Raw genomic sequence first — 19301 nt, forward strand, 5'->3', positions numbered from 1 at the left:
ATCTGTTATTATTTGTGACCCAAAGCACAGTGGGCACTTCTCAAGTGCAAGAGGAGACATGTGTAAAGAGAGGGATTTTTCAAATGAGCAAATGGTTTTTGGATATCTAGTTGCTGCTGAAAATTTAATGAGACAGAGGAGAGTGATTGTCTTCAAACACTGGAAACATTTCTTATCCCCATCTGCTGCTGCTTGTGAACCCCTGATTTCCAGGGGACGGTCGGAGGGATGCTCTGTGCGGGAGGGTGATCAGCAGCCCCGTGGGGTGTCTGAGAAGCAGCCGACCCTTGGGTAACCTTGGGGCTCTGGCGGGATGGGCCCTTGCACAAGGGTTTGGTGCCTGGCGGGGGGGTTCCCCTGCAGCCAACGGGCTGGGGGGAGGAAAGAGAAGGGTAGATAGCCTGTACGTCCTTGGTCTCGGTGTGCTTGGTTCACCTCTCTGCCAGGATTAGCCAGGGAAACACCAGGCGTGTTACAACCCCTCCCGGGGCACCCTGCCTGCCTTGGAGGCATTTCTGCTCGTCCCTCAAATGACCCTCCTCTCCTTTGGGATTTGGGGTCCTCCCCATCCTTATTGCACAAGTTTTCCCGATGAGGAAAGCGCAACTGCACGATCGGGGTTGTCAAAGGCGCCCCTTCCCGGGGCGGAGCGAGCCCCAAAGCGTTTTACATCTCCCGTGGAATAGTTTCGCAGGCACGTCTGGATTTCGGCCCTGCCTTGGCCGCCGCGTCCCGCAGTTTCCCCTCCGCAGCCATTGTCGGGGGTGTCCAGCAGCGTGTCCCTGCCCCGCGCAGCCGGCGGCAGCCCCGGAACGCCTCGCGCGCTGCCGGGCGGCGGTGGGCTCCCGCGGGCTTCCGCCGGTGCGCGGCCGCTGGTCACGGCGCGGGGGGGGGGGGGGCGGTGCGCGCCGGCGCACGGCCCCTTTTTGCAGCCCGGGGCGGGGCCGGGAGCCCGCCCAGGCGGGAGCGGGGCCGGGGCCGCCGCCGGGAGCCCGCCCGCCGCGGGCGAGCAGCGCAGGTGAGCGCCGGGCCGGGGGTGTGTGGGCCTGGGGCCGGGGGGGAGCCGCTGGAGGCGGGGGGGCGGGGAGCGCAGCGGCCGCCCGTTCCCCCCGTCCCCGCCGCGGCCCCGGGAGTCTCGGCCCGGGGTCCCCGCGGGTGTGGGCTGCGCGTTCAGCGCCGGCGGGGGGGTTCGCGCTGCGGGTCTCGCCCTGCGTGTGTCTCCGTGCCGTTTGCGGTGAATCCCGGCTACTCCTCGGGCTCCTTTAGCAAACTGTATCCTCCTTAGGAAAAAGCGGTTCTGCTTGATGGGAATTGGGTGTTCTAAGAGTCGGTAATCAGCGAGCTGGAGGTGGGTTTTAGCCGCTGGGCAGGGGGGGTGTCAGCCCCCGAAGCCGCTTCCCGCCGCAGCAGTAGATGTGCAGCGGTGCCCGAGGCGGGCGGATGCCGCCGTCTGTCGTCTTTGGCCGGGAATTGGACGGTGACCGCTCGTGTCACCTGCTGACCCACTCCGAGGGGTGATGGAGGGGTCTTGTCCTGCCCAGGTTCGGCCTTTACCTGCAAGGTTTTAGGCGCTTGGCACCGTGTCGCTGCGGTCACCCAGGGATCCGGGCACGCTTGGCAGCACCCAGCCACCCGTACCCCTTCGACACTGGGGTGTGCTGCCCAGGTCGGTTGCTGACGGTGGCGTGTGTTCCCGGGTGGGTTAGTGTTGGGTTGTGTGTTGTGTCGAGGCACGAGGAAGGCTTTTAAGAGCTCTCTTAAGACCGAAGCGTGGTGTGCTGTCTGTGCTCGAGATGGGAACCTGAAAGTAAAGGAAGTTGAATGTAGTGGTGGAAGGTCGTTAGAAATGCATGGCTTATTTTTTGTTTTCATCAGCAAGATGCACTCGGGTTTCTGGTATTGTCCACTCATGGGAGCAGTCGAAAAAGACTAATTTCAGCAACCTCTTCAGCTAGAAGCTTTCATTTATCACAACTTCCTCCAACTCCCAAGCTATGCCCGTGTTAGCAGTAATAGCAAGAGTGCAAAGATCCCAAATCACTTTGCCAGAATTGCAACATCCTTTGTGAGATATACTTGTATGAGAAAACTGAAACACGGAGGAGTTAGTTGTTTGAAGTCACGCATCAAACAATCGCTAGGGTTGGGAATGGAACTTTAGTTGTTGGTTTTCAAGCTCTTGCTTTAACCGCTAAATACACTGTTTCCCACTAGATGCTTCCTCAGACAACACTGAAAGCGTAGTTGATTGTCTGTGAACTCTCCTAAAAGGCTGCTTGAAAGTTTCCACCAGAGCAAGGTTCTCGAGCCCTCCCATCAGATGCTTTTCTTACTCCCAGATGTTGCTCTGCCTCTCTAGTGATACTATTTTACATCCAGAATGAGGTATGGCTTTACATTTCCATTTCTCTTAAGTGGCTCTACCGAAGCTCCTCTTTCCCTCCCTCTGGCTCTTACTTGTGGTTGGATCTAAGGCCCTGCTGGGCTTGAGTGATGGTGTATCACTCTGAAGCTCTTTCTCTAGTTGCTCCAGAGCCCCACAGAACTGCAGCCAGTTTTTATCACCATGTGTACATTCTGATTTCCTATCTCTTTCCTTGCTGACAACCCCTTTCATCATGAGCCCTGCACACAAACAAGGTTAGCTCCAGTTCAGATTACATTAGTGTAGTTCTGCTTCCCATTACTTTTCTCTGTGAGCCTGTTTTATGGGGGTGTGCATGTGTGAGGCGGGCATTGAGCAATATAAATGCTCAAAGTAAAGGAGCCTTTATTTCATAAAGGGAAGGTTGTAAACTAAGGGATTTTTTTGGATCCGGAGGTTGTTCAAAGCTTGATCCTTGTAGTCTCCACATAGCTAGAACACTTCCTTGGAAGGTGGAAAAATCCATGGTGTTCTGCTGACATCTTGATGCATGGAGAGTGCTGATTTTTTGGTACATAAATGCCGATTTATATCAACCCCTCTGGTAGGGTGAGGAATGCTCTGTAGTGTTTTAGAGGCCTGGAGCGTTAGATGCCTGTGTTTTTGTCCCTTGCCCAGTTACCCTGGGCAGATTCCATTGTATGTGTACCTCAGTCTAATGGTTTGTGTAAGCAAAGTAGGTAGTAAAGGTGATTAATCAGGTGCTTGGAAATCTCTGCTAGAAGGTGTTATCAAACCAATGCAGCTATGTTTCTACTATGTAGAATTGGATGAACAATGAACTACTGTTTAAAGAATGAATGAATTGGTGCAGGGAATTGTGTGGCAGGATGTAAGAGATCAATGTACATACTGATATGTACAGATGCTGACAATTTGCAAAAACTTTTATTTGACTTTTATATTTGGTAGAGGTAGAAGTCTTATTACGGTAAACCAAATAAAGGAGATCAGAATATTCTAAACTAGGGTTTGAGGAAACGAACCCTGAAGATACGAAAACATTGATTTTAGAGGTTGTTCAGTACTTGAATGCTTCTCCGCACCTTTTCAGGGGGCCCTAGTTTTTTCCTACCTAGTTCATGGGCCAAGTCTCACACTTGTGTGTATGTGTCGAAGGAGGAAGCAGAGACAATTAGAGCTCTGGTGCAGCTCAGGTCTGTACTGAAGGTGCAACACTGTCACAGGAACTGAAAGAGCAATGATGGCATAACAGCACAGTTGGGACACCGATCCATATTTTACAGAAAGCTTAATGGAAGTTGTAAAGGCAACGCTTTTGTTGACACAAGAGCAAAATCTCACCTATTAATGCAAAATGACATCAGCAGCTATTCAAGAAGGCAGCAAAGCCATTCTTCTGGTGTAGGGGCTGCTGCTGGCTGACCATCCGGGCTCAGCGTCGCTCCTGGTGGCAGTCTGCAGGGAATGGCTGCGAGTTCCCAGTCCAGGTTGCTGTGGGTGCTGCGGGCTGGCTGCAGCATCAGGACTGACCCGCTGCGCTGAAGGTCCCTGCTCAGCTGGGGTGAGTGGGGCAGCACAGCAGACGCTTGCACCACTACGGGCCGGCAGTCGCTGAGGCTGTGTTTCTAGCCCCTCTCACCAACGTGTGTGCGTTTTCAGATGAATAAAGAGCCAGGTTGTCAATGCTTGTCAGCAGGCAGAGCTGCAAAGGCCAGTCTTACTGTGAGCTTCCATCAGTTGCATCCACATCATGAGACTGGAGCCTGAATCAGGATTTTTTATGCTATGCCATGAGGGAAGCAGATGCAGCATGTTTTTTCTGTGTGATGAAGTTAAGTGGCAGGCACCTGGGTGTGAATATCCTGCTAGCCCTGCAAGGGGGAGTCCCCCTGCAAAACTCCCACATACGGTCACAGTTTGACATGCTTACCTGCTACGGGAGTTTTCCCAGTCTGTTCTTGAAGGGGAATTTGTGGGTCAATTTTATGGTCTGTCAATGCTCAAATGACTTGCCCACCGTGTACAGCGGACCTGCTTTACCCCGTGACCCCCACCAAAAAAGCAAGCCCAAGCTTAAAAAGCTTTCGGAACCCTCACTGAAATGGGTCTGTGCATGTGAAAGCTTAGGGTTGGTTCGAATCTGCCAAGCGTGCTGATTGTGTGGTAAAGACATGTCAAGCATGTGTGTACACAAAAATTCCCGTGGTCTCCTCCCCCAGCTAAGTTGATGCCTGCAATGAAAGTGACTTCCTGCTGTCTCCCACGCGACGCATCACCTGTGAGCTCTGCACCACTCATTTCTTATAAACTTGAAAGGTATTTTCGTAGTCCTGGGGTTTAGTAATTTTGTAATCTGTTTGTGGGCGTTAGAGCTTCCGTGTCTGTCTAACGCTGCAGCCTCACAGAGGTTTATGGAACGCTACTCCATGAGTGATCTTGCTAGCTTGCTGCTTTGTTTTTCTTCTCTTAATAGCAGTTGTATGTTGTAAACACCAGAGTTGTGGTTGATAAACTTCATAAGAGGAGATTTGTGTTAGTGTGTTTTATGTTGACTGTTGGCTTGTTAAATACTGACTGGCTAATTTCAAATGTGTCTGTTATGCTCTGCATAAATCTGCCTTTGTGTGCAACTATGTATTCCTCAGGGTGTGTGAACTTAAAATGTATGCCAGCTCCTACTAATGATGTGCCTAGATTCGCTATATGGCATCCAGTAACACTGGGGTTTTATGTTCTGTCCTGGCAGGGTAGTACATGGGCTAGTCCCATGTGTGTATCAGCTCTGCCTTGGTCATCTCTCCTCTTTGGGAAAGATACACTTTTACTACCTTCACACTAATTAATGCAAGGGGAAAGCCTGAAGGGGAGCAAAGCAGTCTGTAGCTTTCCTGCAGAATAATGAACTGAGGCAAAGGGGCGAGAGGAAGTTGAGGATTTGCCTTCATCTGAAACCTGGAATTTTGTCTCATGATTATTTTCCTCCACCTATTTTTCTGCCCAGTGATGAAGAGGTCTGGGCATTGTAAGATGGGTTCATTGCCCCTATGACTCTCAGTAAGGAAGTGATTAGTACCAATGGATACATCTTCCCTGATTGCTCCCTTAGGAAATGACTCCACATCTCAAAATTAATGAGGTGTTTTGGAGCAATTGTCCACTTCTAGCAGTTTTCGCTGCTTGTTGGGCTGGTCTGAGCCAGAGGCAGGGGTCAGTGTGGAATGGGTCCATACATATTTCATTCCTAGTTTCCTGAGAAAGTCTGTCTCGCACAGATTTTTACTTTCCCCTTACAAAAATATTCCACAGAGCAGAAATACATGTGAAAAGGGGAGTACACTTGAATTCTCTGGGAATTGTGGAGAATAGCTTCATGTTTGGACCCATGGAAATCTGTTGCTGGGTGCGTGCTTTATGCTTTGGGACCTGCGTTGTGTGACAGCATGCATTTCTCTTCCTCTTAATGCTCTGAGACATTCAAAGTGATACTTCGCTCTGCAGTTTGAGAGCTTGTTTATCTGCAGACTGAAAGCAGCAGCTGTGGTGGCCCCCACCGACAGCAGTCACAGCCCATGCTGCACATCAGCCAGTTCACACACTGCTGGGCTCTCCCATCGGGCTGTGCCTGGTCACTCCTCACACTTTCTTAGCAAGATCTGAGGTTCCTATCAAGTGTGCTTGCTGCTTCTGGGAAAAGAGATTCCATTACTGCCTCCCTGTGGGATAGGAAGAGTGGTTCTTTCTTTAGGGCAGCTGGAGCCCTGCTCGTCTCGGGAAACAACGGAATAACGTTCTGAGCAAACTGCATCTCTTGTTTTCACGTGCTCAGCGATGCCAGCAGCACTGCCAACGAGATGCTGCCCCTGCAACTCCTGCCTGGGCAATTCCCTTTCCTGGAGTCAGTACAATTGCACAGCTTGTAGACAGCCTTTACAGAATGTGATCTTGGCTGTCCTGCCCAACCAAGTACAGACCGTGGGGCAGGTTTTAGGTCAGGCTTGTGGACAAGCAGCCCCAGAGAAAAATTGCTGCCTGACATGAATGAGGAGGTATTTGTGGCCCTGTGGTTTCCTCAAATGTTCTGTGCATACCTCCAGTTCAGGGGCTACCTGAAGTTCACAGAGTGATATGCTTTGCCCTCACAAGGGGCAGGTCTTTAGCTTAGGTGTATATGTTGTTATGACTTGTTTGGCCACCCAAGCAGATCTGCTGGCCGGCCAGTCTTGAGGTAAATCTCTCTTGGATGGAGTGTATGTACGCACCAGCCGTAGACCAAGTGCTTTGTGCGTTCTGGTTGTTCTGCTGCTTCGCCCCTGGGGCCAAGTGCCACGTGCATCCTGCTAAACGTTGGGTGTTCTTGGAGTCGGAAGGCAGCAGCGTACCTGCCTTGCACTCAAAACAATTATTTGAGGGTTGTGGGGGAGGAGGGAGTATTATAGGAAGGTGTAGGTGGGGGAATGTGGAAGTATTCTAGCAAGAAGATGTTTTGGGGTGTATTGCAGTAGGAAGAGTGAGGACTGGAGGGGCATCTTACTGTAGAAAGTGGGTGGCTACAGCTTGGTGTTGGTAAACAGGGTCTTTGATAGCCTGCGTACCTGCTTGAGGTCACTTCTGTGGGTTCACATCCCACTAAAACACAAACTTCTGTCTCACCCTTGCTTGCCCTAGCTTTGAGAGAGATGCAAGTTGTGCAGGAAACTAATTTCTGTCAAGTGTGGGTTGATTAACGTGAACCTCAGGCTACCAGACCTACAGGTCAGAACCCTACCATAATAGGGGATTTTTAACAATAATCTGTCTATCCACCTGGATGAAAGACTGAGATGATGCTGGGGCTTTCAAAAATTTGCAGCTGCAATGGGGAATCCTTTTTTTTCTTTAAAGACTGCTGCAGTGAAAGATAAAGAATTTATTTCAAACAGCTCCAGTAGCGTAAACCCTGACAAAAAGAAGTGATGCGTTTGGCTGTTCACAAATGGCAAAACGATCCAGAGAAAAGGGAGTTGTAATTACTTTTACTCATGAGGTCAAGATAGTGCAAAGAAGGTTATAGCCTGGAGAACTCTGTTCCAGTTTCCCAAAGCAAAAGGGAAGATGAAAGTGGGGTGGTGCAGGAGTATTAATCTATGCAGAGCTTGCTTCATGTAAAAACTGTCACGCTGGATGAGATCTAAGGTCCAACTAGTAAAGCATTCTGAATTTATCAATGGGGAGGGGAGAGATTTGGTAAATGAAGTATTAGAGACAGCACAAATCCCGAGTTGTTATTCCTTTGGCATATCCACTCCAGGTTCTATTGGAAAAATCCCTCTACTTCAGAAGATAATCAGGGAGTTTGGAAAGACAAGGTACTGAGCAACTTGAACTTGACACCGTAGTGCTAATAGCTTAGATAGGCACTTCATACCTGATGGGATGTGGCATCAGGTAGAAATCCTCAGCAGAAGGAAGCAGTTTGGCCATTGTTGTGTCTCTGCTGGTCAGTAGAGTCGTGGTAGTTTGCTGCTTTTGTTGCCATTGGGAAAGGCTGAGGTAGCAGATATTTTAGGAACTTGCTGGTTTTATTGTTAATGAGCAGAAGACAAGGCAAGCTTGTTTTGCTTTATTCAAACTTGTAAACCTTGCGTACTTCCCTCCTTCTGAAGGCACATGGGTGGTTTTGTGGTCTCTGTATCCGGTCTCTCTGTGATACAGCATGTGCGCTGAGGAAGCAGGACAGATAAAACATAGCTCATATTTCTGGGAATCCTTACCTCACTGCTGATGGGGAAGTGTTATGCTCCCAGGCGCTGGCAGATAAGATGCTGGGCTTCTTGTCGTACTGAAGCATAGGGCTGGCTCACGAGAAGCTGCCAGCAGGTCTTCATGACTTGGGAGACCCAAATCTTCAGCAGGATGTTGCTCAGTTTCTTTCTAAGTTTGTACACTGTCTGACAGCTGCAAAGCCATATTTTAAGTTGTGAATGAGCAAATTTTGGACTGGTTTCATCAGCTGAGGATAAGTGACGCTTAGAATTGCTCAGGGCATGTGCAGGGCTGAATTTAGAACCAGCAAAAGAGTCAGACTGGCAGGAGGCTGAAGCCTTGGTTTGCACAGCAGCTACAAGCCGTGGCTATGTGAGCACCCTCCAGGCTGTTCTGCTGGCATGTTTCTCTGCTGACCTGGTGGAAAAACTCTGGTAAGTGAGAGGGAATTTAGTGAGCTTGTTTCTCTGCTGAGGTGGTTGAAGAGAATTAGAGCCACTTCTCTTGTCTCTTGCTGGGAGCTAATGCTAACAGTTCCAGGCTCTTCCTGCACATGGGGACACCACACTCCGCTGCCTGTCATCTGTGGAGGAAGCTGGAGTTTTACACTGCTGTAGTATTTTGCTTGTGGGCAAATGGATGGAGCGTGAGGGTTTCTCTGACTTTGGTGTTGCATGTTTTTAAGAAAGAAAACGTACAGGGGGCTTCTGGTGAATGCCTTTTGCTTTAGCTGTTCATGTGTACACTTACCCTGCGTTTGAAAGCAACTGTTTGTACCCAATAGTGTTCAGATTCTTTTTCTCTTTTTTACGTTCTTTGGAGGTACTGAGAATAAATTGTAGAGCCCTGCCAAATGAAAGGATGCAGATGGAATTAACAAACCTATTTTGATTGCCTCAGCCATAGATTTCATTTTTCCTGTACTTGTAGAGGGAGGGAATGCAGTGGAATATTATTTGTTTGTGTGTATAAAAATGCATGCATGCTCAGAACCAGCAACACCTCTTTTTCCTTCTTGCAGACTGGAACTGAGCTCTGGAAAAACAAAGTGGAGCTTGGAGCATGTGGCCCGAGGATTGCTTTACAAAGCCAGGGGTAGGAACTCATTGTTTGTGTTGGCTGCTTGGTCGTAGATGAGCTATCAGGACAAGTGCCTTTGTTCTTAAGTGAACACAATTCTTTAATTTCTTTGTCAAATGCAGATGTAGATGTTAATCCCAGTCTAGAAGAGATTAAGAAAGGGTCACACTGAGGTAGAAGCAAATGCTATAGGAAGAAAGCCTCTGTGCCTTAAAGGCACTGGACTGGAAATTTGCCTGAGGTGCATATTCCTGAGCTATGAGGATGTGTTAACCTTCCTTTTTTTCGGTTCTTTTGCGTGTTAACTTTCTACAGAGCCCAGCACAGATATGAGGAGATATTACGTAGTCAACAACAACAGACTTTTCCCCTTTTTCTTGCAGGTGGTAGCTAAGAAGTGAGCAGGATGCCCCCAGGCATTTACTGCCCTATGGAATTCTGGTCCAAGGGGGAAAACCAAAACATCCAGGTGGACTTTCTGCTGCCCACAGGCATATACTTAAACCTCTCTGTGTCCTGCAATGCCAGCTTGGGCACCATCAAGCAGGTAATAGCCTTGTTCTGCAGTCTTATCTGCGATCTCCTGGAACAAGGAGTCTGTTCATGGGGAGGTGTGTTGGGTCTTAGCTCAGTGCAAGCTGACTTTCTTCTGCATTGTTCCTGACTCGCTATGCGAGGTCCTCCTTTGTGACAGCCTCTGCCATCCACCAAACCCATGTCTCGCTGCTGAGACTGCCAGCAGCAGGGCGCTGGTGGTGGTGCCAGTGGTGTCGGGCTCAATTCTCTGGGTATTTGTCCAACCTTGGGATGAAAATTAGAGGGACTATGGAGTGAGGGCAGATTTGAGTTGGCCATGTAGGGCTCATGGATTGTGTGTTCAGTTACTGCTCACCTGAGCCAACCAGTCCCCATGCTGGATTTTGTATTATGAAAACTCTTGTGTATGCATATGCAAGTAAGAGAAGCCACCCCCAAACAGTCAAATACAAATGCTGCACTGACTCAGTATTCAGGATGCCAGCCCAGCCTTCTCTTGCCTCAGACAAATTGAAAATTGGGAATGGTAATGATAGAGAGGATTTTTCTTAGTGCTTCCTTTGAGGGATAAAATGCTATAGTGAAACCACGTGTAAACAAAATGTAGCTGCTTCCTTGTTTTTCTGGGCAGGAAGTGGGGTTAGGGGAGAGTGAAGGAAAACAGTGGAAAAGGCTTTCTCTGCAGCAGCAACCTGGCCTAGATGAGTCACAGATCACAAGGGACAGAAGCACAGTGCCAGATTATTCCAAGTTTTCTCATGCTGCAATTTTCAGGTAAAAAAACAAACCCAAAAGCAACCAAAAAACCTGTAAGTAGAGCTGATTGGTTCAAGCTGTTAAGTTACAGGTCTGTGTTTTACAGCCAGTAGGCACACTGGGTCAGACCAGAGGCCCATCTGTGCTAGAGTTTTGTCTCCTATGGCAGGCGCTTAGGATGAGAGTGAAGAAATGGAATATGAACAGTCATATGGAAGTGCAAAGGATCTTTGGGAACAGGATAGCGTTGAGAAGATTTCAGAAGAGTTCTTGGCTCTTGTCACAGATTTCATGTTGCTGGGAGCAATTTGCTTAACCCAATTTTGCTTCCAGTGGGAGTAGTAGCTCTGTTGCACAAGGCTAGCAGGCAGTACATACTTACTGTGAGGTATTCAGGTGGGGGTTATTTAAATACTCAGGTTGAGGGATTGACTTTGCCTGAAACAAATGGCAAGCACGAAAAAAGGAAGTCAGTTAAAGGCGCTTGCAAATAAATCTACCCAGCAGTTTAGTACGAGTTGGAGCCACCAGACTTGGCTGAAAAGGAGCCTGTGATTGCAGCTCCAGGAATGCTGTGAGGAGGTTTGGCCATGCGTTGCTTTTGCTAAATGCTGTGTGTCGGGAGGGTGAGGTTGTGGGGTGTCAGAGGAAGAGGAGGTTCTGGCAGGGCAGCAGTAGTCTCACCCTGCCGTTGGTCTGGCGCAGGTGGTGTGGAAGCATGCTCAGTATGAGCCGCTGTACCATATGCTCAGCGATCCCGAGGCCTACGTCTTCACCTGCATCAACCAGACAGCAGAGCAGCAAGAGCTGGAGGATGAGCAGCGGCGGCTCTGTGACATCCAGCCCTTCCTACCGGTGCTGCGGCTCGTGGCTCGAGAGGGAGACAGAGTCAAGAAGGTTATTAACTCCCAGATCAGCCTGCTCATTGGAAAAGGTCAGTTCACCCCCATCGCTGGTCTCGCCAGGAGTGTGGCAGGGGTGTTGGCTGGAGGTGGAACGTGCTTCTGTCCCCAGACAGCCTTGCTGTGTATGGGAAAGTGATGGAGCCCTGCTTAGGCGGGCGAGGAGATGAGCTGGTTTGGTCTCTGGTGGAGCGGGTAAGGGGACAGTGTGTGTGCAGACCCAGCAAGGGTGATCTTTCCTGATGGTAGAGGCCAATAGTAATTGAGTTGGTGCAACTGTACATTGTAAATAAGTGATTGCTAGTAGCTTGGCTGTCTCTTCTCCTTTTGGCCAAATATTAAGCATGTGTTTAGGAAGACTGTTTCACAGACACTTGATTATCAAAGGCTCATTTCCTCCTTTGGGTGTAGATGCTTATTCTGCCTTTCTCTCATACTCTCCACTTAGGATTGCATGAGTTCGACTCTGTGCAGGATCCAGAGGTGAACGATTTTCGCACCAAAATGTGCCAGTTCTGTGAGGAGAGAGCAGCCAAGCGGCAGCAGCTCAGCTGGGCAGCGTGGATGGAGTACAACTTCCCCTTGCAGCTGGAGCCGATGGCCAAAGGCCTTGGGACTGGCCCTCTACATAACCCCACCAAGAACATTTTTGTCAACGTCAAGTTTCAGTCTGGCGGGGTAAAGCACAAACTTTTCTGTGACAATGTTTAACTGGTTTGTGCTTTCCCTTTGGGAACTTTTGGGCATTTGGAGACAGAATAATGTGTGCGTGGATGGTGTTTCCATGTGATCAGTGTTCATCTTCATTCTCCAGATTCCTTTGCCTGTGGAGATGGTTGGGAGGGAGACTCTGAGCCTCCGACCAAGGGAGCTGTTCCCCTTCCTGAACATGCGTTGGGTGTACTGGTTAGCTGGTAGCTGCATGTACATGTGGTGGAGAGCTGTTTGGGTAGGAGAGGAGCGCAGAATCTGATATATGCCTTTCCTTTTGAAGCCCAAGAGTCTGCTCAGCTCATGCTCAGCATACACTGCTTGCAGGCATCGGTCTGTGTTGCCCATGGGCCCCTGTTCTTGCCTGCTACCCTTGGGTAATGTTATTTTTGCATGTTGTGCCTGGGCATGAAGCAGGAGCCACCCCCATGGGGGAAGGGCCTTCCAGAGCAGTGTGTTTGAGCATGGTGACCCCAGCCACCCTCTGCCTTGCTGGTGGAATGACAGCGGGAAGATTTTTAATGACTAGCAACCACGTGAACTGGTGATTGTGCTTAAACTGGATTTGAAGTTCCCGATTTCCAGCCTTGCGCTTGCACTGCTGAAACATGCTCCTGCCCAGTTTGGCAAACATCCCTACTTATTTGCTAATATGTTTGGGAGGGTAATTCTGCCTTCCTATCCTTTGTTGTGAGCAACAGGAATGTTGTTACCTATCCCCTGAGCTACTGCTGCTCCTTGTGCTGATTTCAGCCCTTTGCTGGCATTTGACAGTGTATGCTGTGTTGTTGGCATTGCAGGAGAGCTTCACTTTCCAGATCTCCCCGAAGGAGTTCCCCATCACATTAATGAGCTATGCTATCAAGAAGCAGGCTACTGTCTTCCGCCATGAGACACTGGAGAACCCAGAGGACTACACTCTGCAGGTGAATGGGAAATGTGAATATCTCTACGGGAACTACCCCCTGTACCAGTTCCAGGTGAGCTTTGTCTCTCGCTTTTTCAACAAGTCTGTTCCCATATGGCCGCCTCTTGCTGGGAGGGTGGGTTGAGATGTGTTATCCTCCATCAAGGAGGCAATCCTGTTAGAGGAGAGCAACCCGTCAATGGCAGGACCTGGATGCTACTTGGGGCAAGGGACACTTGAAGCAGCCTAACAGATCCTTTGTTTTTTGGGGCTAGTGATGTCAGCCTGTCCTGAGTGCTGTGTAAATGCATTTATAGACTATGATTCTGGAAATGCTTATTTGCTTGCATGGTGGGCTGGGGGTTCTCTTCCTGAAAGTTGGGCAAGTAATCCTGTATCCTGTGTTCCCCTGGCAGGGGAAACTGCCATTGGGAGTGCTGAATCCTTCTCGGTGTTTTCCCTTAATGCCGCCATTTGAGTCAGCTGACGAAATGCCAGCTGTAAAAGGCACTTCATATTCTCAGTTTTGGCAACATGAGTCCAGTGAGTTGCAGGCTTATAAAGCAAGAGGAGATAAATTAAAACTGAATTTTGATTGTTTCTGTGTCCTTTCCTTACTCCTTCCACCTGTTTCTGATTCAGCCAGTTCTGATTTGCTTGGTTGCTCTTGCATGCCAGGCTCTGTTTCATCCACGCTGACTCTATCCTCTCTTTGCAGTATATTCGCAGCTGCCTGCACCGAGGCCTAACGCCCCACCTGACCATGGTACACTCCTCCACTATCATTGCTATGAGAGATGAGCAAACCAACTGTATTGCTGGCCCCCCCAAGTTGGCTGCCAAGCCTCCCCCGCTCCCGAAGAAAAAGGTAAGAGAGAGCAGTGACCCAGTGGGGTCACCCTCAACTCATCCATTAATGGAGATGCTGATCTTGTCTAGGAACAGCAGCTGGTTTTCCCTGCCTGGCTCAGGACAGGTTTCTAGCTAGGGTCTGAGAGCTGGGAGTTTCCAGTCAGGCTTCCAGCTCCCTCCACAGCTTCCCTGGTTGTCACAGGCTTCATGCTGCCCACCTGCAGTGCAGTGCTCTTTTGTCTTGGAGCAGAAAGCACGTGATGAGAGATGAGCTCTGGCACTGGCTTTGATAAGTCTTTGTTGCATCTATTTCTGATCGGAACCTTTTTCTCTTTCTAGCCAAACTATGGTTCTCTCTGGTCCTTAGAGCGGTCTTTCTACGTTGAGCTGGTGCAAGGCAGCAAGGTCAATGCAGATGAGAGAATGAAGGTGGGTACTTGACTCACCTTGGGGTTTTGATTTTGTGTTTTGGCTTTCCCAGTTGCATCTGTCTTGTTTGTGTGGTGAGGAAAGAGGGGCTGACAACTTGATCTCTCACGATCTTCCATTATGCTTCATTCAGCCTTTGGGCAGTTTCTAAACTGCAGCACGACAGGAAGGGGAAAGGAACTTGCTAGCCAGCAGCCCAGCAATGCAATCTTAGAAACACTCCCCTGTGAAAGTTTCTGAGTAGCAAAGAGCTGCTGCCCTGTGGTAATACCACTTGACAACGGTGTGGAGGGGCAGAGAAGTCCGCAAAAAGCGGAGGAGGGGTGATTCAGCTGTGAGAAGAATGATGGGAGAGGTGGTGACTGGTAAAGTTAAGACAGAAAGCATGATGCAGCAAAGCCCTGGGTTTTGTGGGGTGTTTGCCGTGAAGGGGGAGCAGGTGAAGAAGAAGGAGGGGAATGGCTGCCCTTTGGGAAAGGAAGAAAACGGGGCAAGAATATATCACTTCTACAGGTGTTCTGCAGGGCAAGGCTTTATAAAGAAACAGGCAATGAAATAGGTATTTCTTCTGCCCAGTGCCCCATCGTTTGCAGGGAGTTTCTCCTGGGGAGGACGCATGTGATTCAGAGTAGTCAGCAATACTGTAACAAGAGGTAAAGTTGGGGATGAGCTTGGTCTATCAGCTGTACAGCGATCTGGCAGACTGCAAGAGGAGCGAGACTTGCAGGCAAATGTGCACCCAGAGACAACTCGCCGCCGCAGGCCTGTGCTGCAGGCTCTGCTGTTTGCACGTGCCCTTCTCCTGTGATGCTGATTTGTCTCCTCTTCGGCATGAGCACTTGCCCAGCTCTTGGTGTCTGCCCTGCTTTTTCAGTGAGACAGGTTCCTGAGCTTTTGCAGCATCTCGGGGGCACGGTTTGGTGAATATTGCCTGGCTTTATGGGATGAAACCTGTAATACTCTCACCAGCGGATTTCCCAAGCATTTTGCAATGGTTAAGCAGCTCTTGCAAGTCTGCATGAAGTAAAAAGATAACAGTGCCCTTACTGAAGTTGAGTCAAGAGGAAGATTAAGGAACTTAATGAGTTGGGAAAGACAGGAGTAAGACATCCTGTTCAGGGGAGCAGATGCCCTGTCCCATTCCTCTTCTAAGCATGTGTCTTCAGCAAACAGGTCAAGTCCCTGTGGATTCACAGTATTCCCTTATTTCTCCTTCCCTCAGCTGGTGGTGCAAGCAGGTCTCTTTCATGGCAATGAGATGCTGTGCAAGACGGTGTCAAGCTCTGAAGTGAACGTGTGCTCAGAGCCAGTGTGGAAGCAGAGGCTGGATTTTGATATTAACATCTGTGATCTTCCCCGTATGGCGCGGCTCTGCTTTGCCCTCTATGCTGTCATCGAGAAGGCAAAGAAGGCACGTTCCACCAAGAAGAAGTCCAAGAAAGCGGTAAGTAAAGCCAGTGTGGGACTGAGCCAGGCCTGCCAGTGCTGGAGGGCACCAGCCACCATTCTGAACCAAATGCCCTTTGCTTTCAGAAAAAGAGATTATTAATAAAAGAGCTTACAGAATAATGGCCAGTAACGTCTTCAACAGGAACGGGAAACTGGGGAGTGGCTGCCTTGTAGGAAAGGTTGTTAAAATGTAATTTCTTTTCCAGAAAGACCATTAAGAAACATACCCAGCATCTGAATGAACAGAAAGAGGAATCATTTGAGTTAGCATCTCTGTTTTGCTGTTCCACAACTTCCTTGTTTTGTAGTTGAGGTTAAACAGTCTTCTGTGTGGCATCTTCTTTCTAGCAAGGTCTTTCATGCAAATCTCTCATGGATCAAATTAACAGCTAAGAAGGGGGAAGAAGATGAGAAATGTAAACACTGGTTACAGCAAAGCTTTAGGCAAGGTAAAATGAAAGTGCAGAACCTTCAAGGTTACTGTTCAGATGCCGCAAACTGATAGAAAGTGTTCAATCACTTTGGAAGCTCTTGTTTTGAGTTTCTGAATCAGAGATATTTCTCCGTGAAAGTGATATTTCTCACTTACCTCTATTCCAAAACTTCTAGCTATTAATAATTCAGTAACTAAAAGTAGATCTAAGTGCAGCCTGTAATTGAACTGCTGGTTTCCTGGTGCTGTAACTTAAGCATGGTGCCTCTAACTCTTTGCATGTGAAGGGTTTTCTTTATGAGCAACAAATGCATTTGTTCTTCTGCAAATTCTTGTTTCTGCAGCCACTGAAACACTGTTACCGTGCTTTAAAGAGAGGATTGCTCATGCCACCTGTACTAAGGTGCAGAGAAATTGAGGGACTGATAAATGTGATGACGGAATATTTTTAGTCTCAGTTCTGCTAGCTCCTTTTCACTGCTTAGAGGTTCACTGAACTTTGTAGTGTTGTTGGGGTTACAGTGCCTTAATGTCTGGGGAGCAACAGGCACCCCATGAGCCCTGCTTCTGTGGACCAGTTTTGGGGTTGGAGACTTCAGACTGGAAACATTTTGAGGCAAGGACCAAGATCAACCTTTTTATAGTCGTTTTTTTTTTGTTGTTGTTTTACTTAAGAATAGCAGAATTCCAACTTCTGCTGGAAGCTTTTGTTGAACAGAATATCTGATTCATTCACAGGCTGCATTTTTGTGGTCACACTGGAATAATTTTCAGTTTTGAAGCAGTCAGAAGGAAATCTTACTATTGTGATAGACAAAACAAAACCAGCCTGGTTAGCTGAGTTGTGAAGAGGATCTTGTTCATGTGTGTTCTAGTACTGGGGAAAGGTGGATTCTGGGGAGCATTCTGGTGAGCCCTTAATATAAAAAAATCACAATATTTGCTGAAGCTGACCTCTGTGGAAATGGATTTTTCCACATGGTCAGCAGCAGCTCTGATGAGGTGCCTAGATCTCATTTAAAATGATTGGTACAAGGAGGTTACAGTCAGAGTGCACCCTGATTTTTGGTTTTGATTAGTAATCGTTTTACTTGCTTTGCTTACAGTACTCAGAGTTTAACAACATGCACGTTGTTTGTCTATGCAGACTGTCCAGAGCAGATAGGTGGGACTAAATCATTCACTACCACAAAAACAGGCATGCTTGCAGCCCGACCGGGATGAGTCAGAGGGTTAATATCACCCAGAGGGTTGGCTCTCAGTGTTTCTGTAAGTCATGCAGGAGATATTTCTGTCCTTACAATGCTGAATCGTTGCTTTGCTGGACCTTATCCACCAGAAATCTTGCCTTGTGTTTTGGCAGGCTCTGCGCTGTGGTTTGATGTCATTTACTCTGTTAGAAAAGGTTATTGCTGCTGGTGGTGTTTTGTTTGGCTTTTCCATCTGATCTAGAAGCTGATGTCTCAAATGGGATTTTACTGAAGATACTTAGCGTAATCAAATCAACTCAAAGGTTTGTGAGAGGCCACTTGGAAGTGATTCATTTTGTTGCATTAGAGGAAAATGCTGACTTTGTTACCCCCCATTTGGCATACCTTTGGGGTAAGCCTGATACATTCTCTAGAATGTCTCAGCGGAACAAGATGTCGTCTCGCTGTGGTTCCCTTCAGATATTACACTGTTTGTGGGTGCGTCTCACTAGGATTTTGCCTCGCAACCTCGTTGCAAGTCGGTTTCTGTGCTTAAGCCTCGGTGTCTTCTGAGCAGCTGAGTGAAATGCTGGTGTTGCTGAAACTGTTAGATGAAGTAAACTGTTCCACTCAGGGAACCTGACTGCAGGAAATCTTAGGTCACTTGTGGAATTTGTCTGTCTGCTCCGGTGGCGGGGAGCTGAATTAGAGCAGGGAGACTGGTTCTCTTTCTTGGCCGTGCCCCAGTCGCTTTGCTTGCTGGAGTCTCCCGCCTCCAAAATGAGACTGGCTTGTGTGACTGGGCTGGGCTTGTGGGTTTTATTTTCCAGGGTGTGATGGGGGATTGGCAGTGTAAAGGTCCCATTATCAGGTATATGTAGCATTCTTTGCCTAGTTTTCCAAAGCCATGCTCTCTGTTCCCTGATTCAAAATTAAGGTTCTTCTCCCTCCCCTCAAACTATGAAATATATGAAGTATATTTGTCATAGCTCCTTCAAATATCATCAAGTGTAGAGTTTCAAGGCCTTGCTGGAAACTTAGAGATTCTTCAGCTATGCAAAATATTGAATGATGAAATTTTAGACATATTTGTGGGGAGTGTTTGGTGCCATTCAGCACTACACAAAAAAACCCCAGGTTTTGGCAAATATCTGAATAATGTGATGCTATCTTGTACTTTGATTTTTAGGAGAACTTAAAAGGTAGACAGGCAGGCATGGCTACCTGGGGTGATATATTCTGTACAGCAACTCGTTGGTGAGGGGGTGCCTATATACTCTTGAATGGGAAGTTACCAGCCTGTAGCATTCTGTGTAGCAACTTGCAGACTTGGAAAAGATCAAGATTATATAACTTCTTATTCCTGGCTATTGTGAGGGCTTCGCATGGGGATGTCTCACTTCCTTGTTAGTTCTTCTCTTCCCTTCATCCAGCTGTTGCAGTTACAGCACCCAAATGCGCTGCTTCCTTTGCTTTGCAGGACTGCCCGATTGCCTGGGTGAATGTCATGCTGTTTGACTATAAGGACCAGCTGAAAACAGGGGAGTGCTGCTTGCACATGTGGTCCTCCTTTCCAGGTAACGGCCGGAGATAGAGCTACTGTATTGTTTTGTGTCTTTAGTCTCCACCACAAAGACAGGAGACGCCTTGCATTCTGCATTGCTGCCCAGTAGGAGGGGCTGTAATAGTTCAGACTAGCAAACCCAGTACAATTCCTGCTCTGTATTGTGATTGTATCTAGAGCCCTGCCAAGATGAAGGCCTTGTTTTGCTTGGTTGTTGCATATATGATATAAGAGGTTGCTGCTGCCCTAAAGGTGTCACATGTGCTTCACTTATGAGAAGTCAGGAAAATGAAGTGAGCTGCTCAGGGCCAGGCAGCGTCCAGTGGCAGAGCTGGAAGCAGGCTGTGCTCTGCTTTCTGG

General features: G+C 48.3%; 1 protein-coding gene across 7 annotated transcripts in view; it reads left to right on the forward strand.

The window, feature by feature from the left end:
• The first annotated feature begins 948 nt into the window (after positions 1 to 948).
• Positions 949 to 19301, forward strand: part of PIK3CD (phosphatidylinositol-4,5-bisphosphate 3-kinase catalytic subunit delta) — a 32988-nt gene continuing 14635 nt past the window's right edge. For 2 of the 7 annotated variants that reach the window (XR_012626129.1, XM_074848337.1), the window contains exons 1-10: positions 8028 to 8565; positions 9153 to 9226; positions 9595 to 9758; positions 11210 to 11438; positions 11855 to 12084; positions 12918 to 13097; positions 13743 to 13892; positions 14216 to 14305; positions 15528 to 15749; positions 18858 to 18954. Coding sequence is in view for 5 of the 7 variants with exons in the window: in XM_074848337.1 (XP_074704438.1) it covers positions 9618 to 9758; positions 11210 to 11438; positions 11855 to 12084; positions 12918 to 13097; positions 13743 to 13892; positions 14216 to 14305; positions 15528 to 15749; positions 18858 to 18954 (1339 nt within the window). In the remaining 2 variants the exon portion in view is untranslated. Of the gene's footprint in view, positions 1019 to 1545; positions 1667 to 2227; positions 2386 to 8021; positions 8566 to 9152; positions 9227 to 9594; positions 9759 to 11209; positions 11439 to 11854; positions 12085 to 12917; positions 13098 to 13742; positions 13893 to 14215; positions 14306 to 15527; positions 15750 to 18857; positions 18955 to 19301 lie in introns of those variants that run through there. The other 5 variants (XM_074848338.1, XM_074848340.1, XM_074848339.1 and 2 more) reach the window with 5 other exon arrangements.

Source organism: Strix aluco, chromosome 22 (assembly GCF_031877795.1).
Source record: "Strix aluco isolate bStrAlu1 chromosome 22, bStrAlu1.hap1, whole genome shotgun sequence".
Classification (NCBI taxonomy): domain Eukaryota; kingdom Metazoa; phylum Chordata; class Aves; order Strigiformes; family Strigidae; genus Strix; species Strix aluco.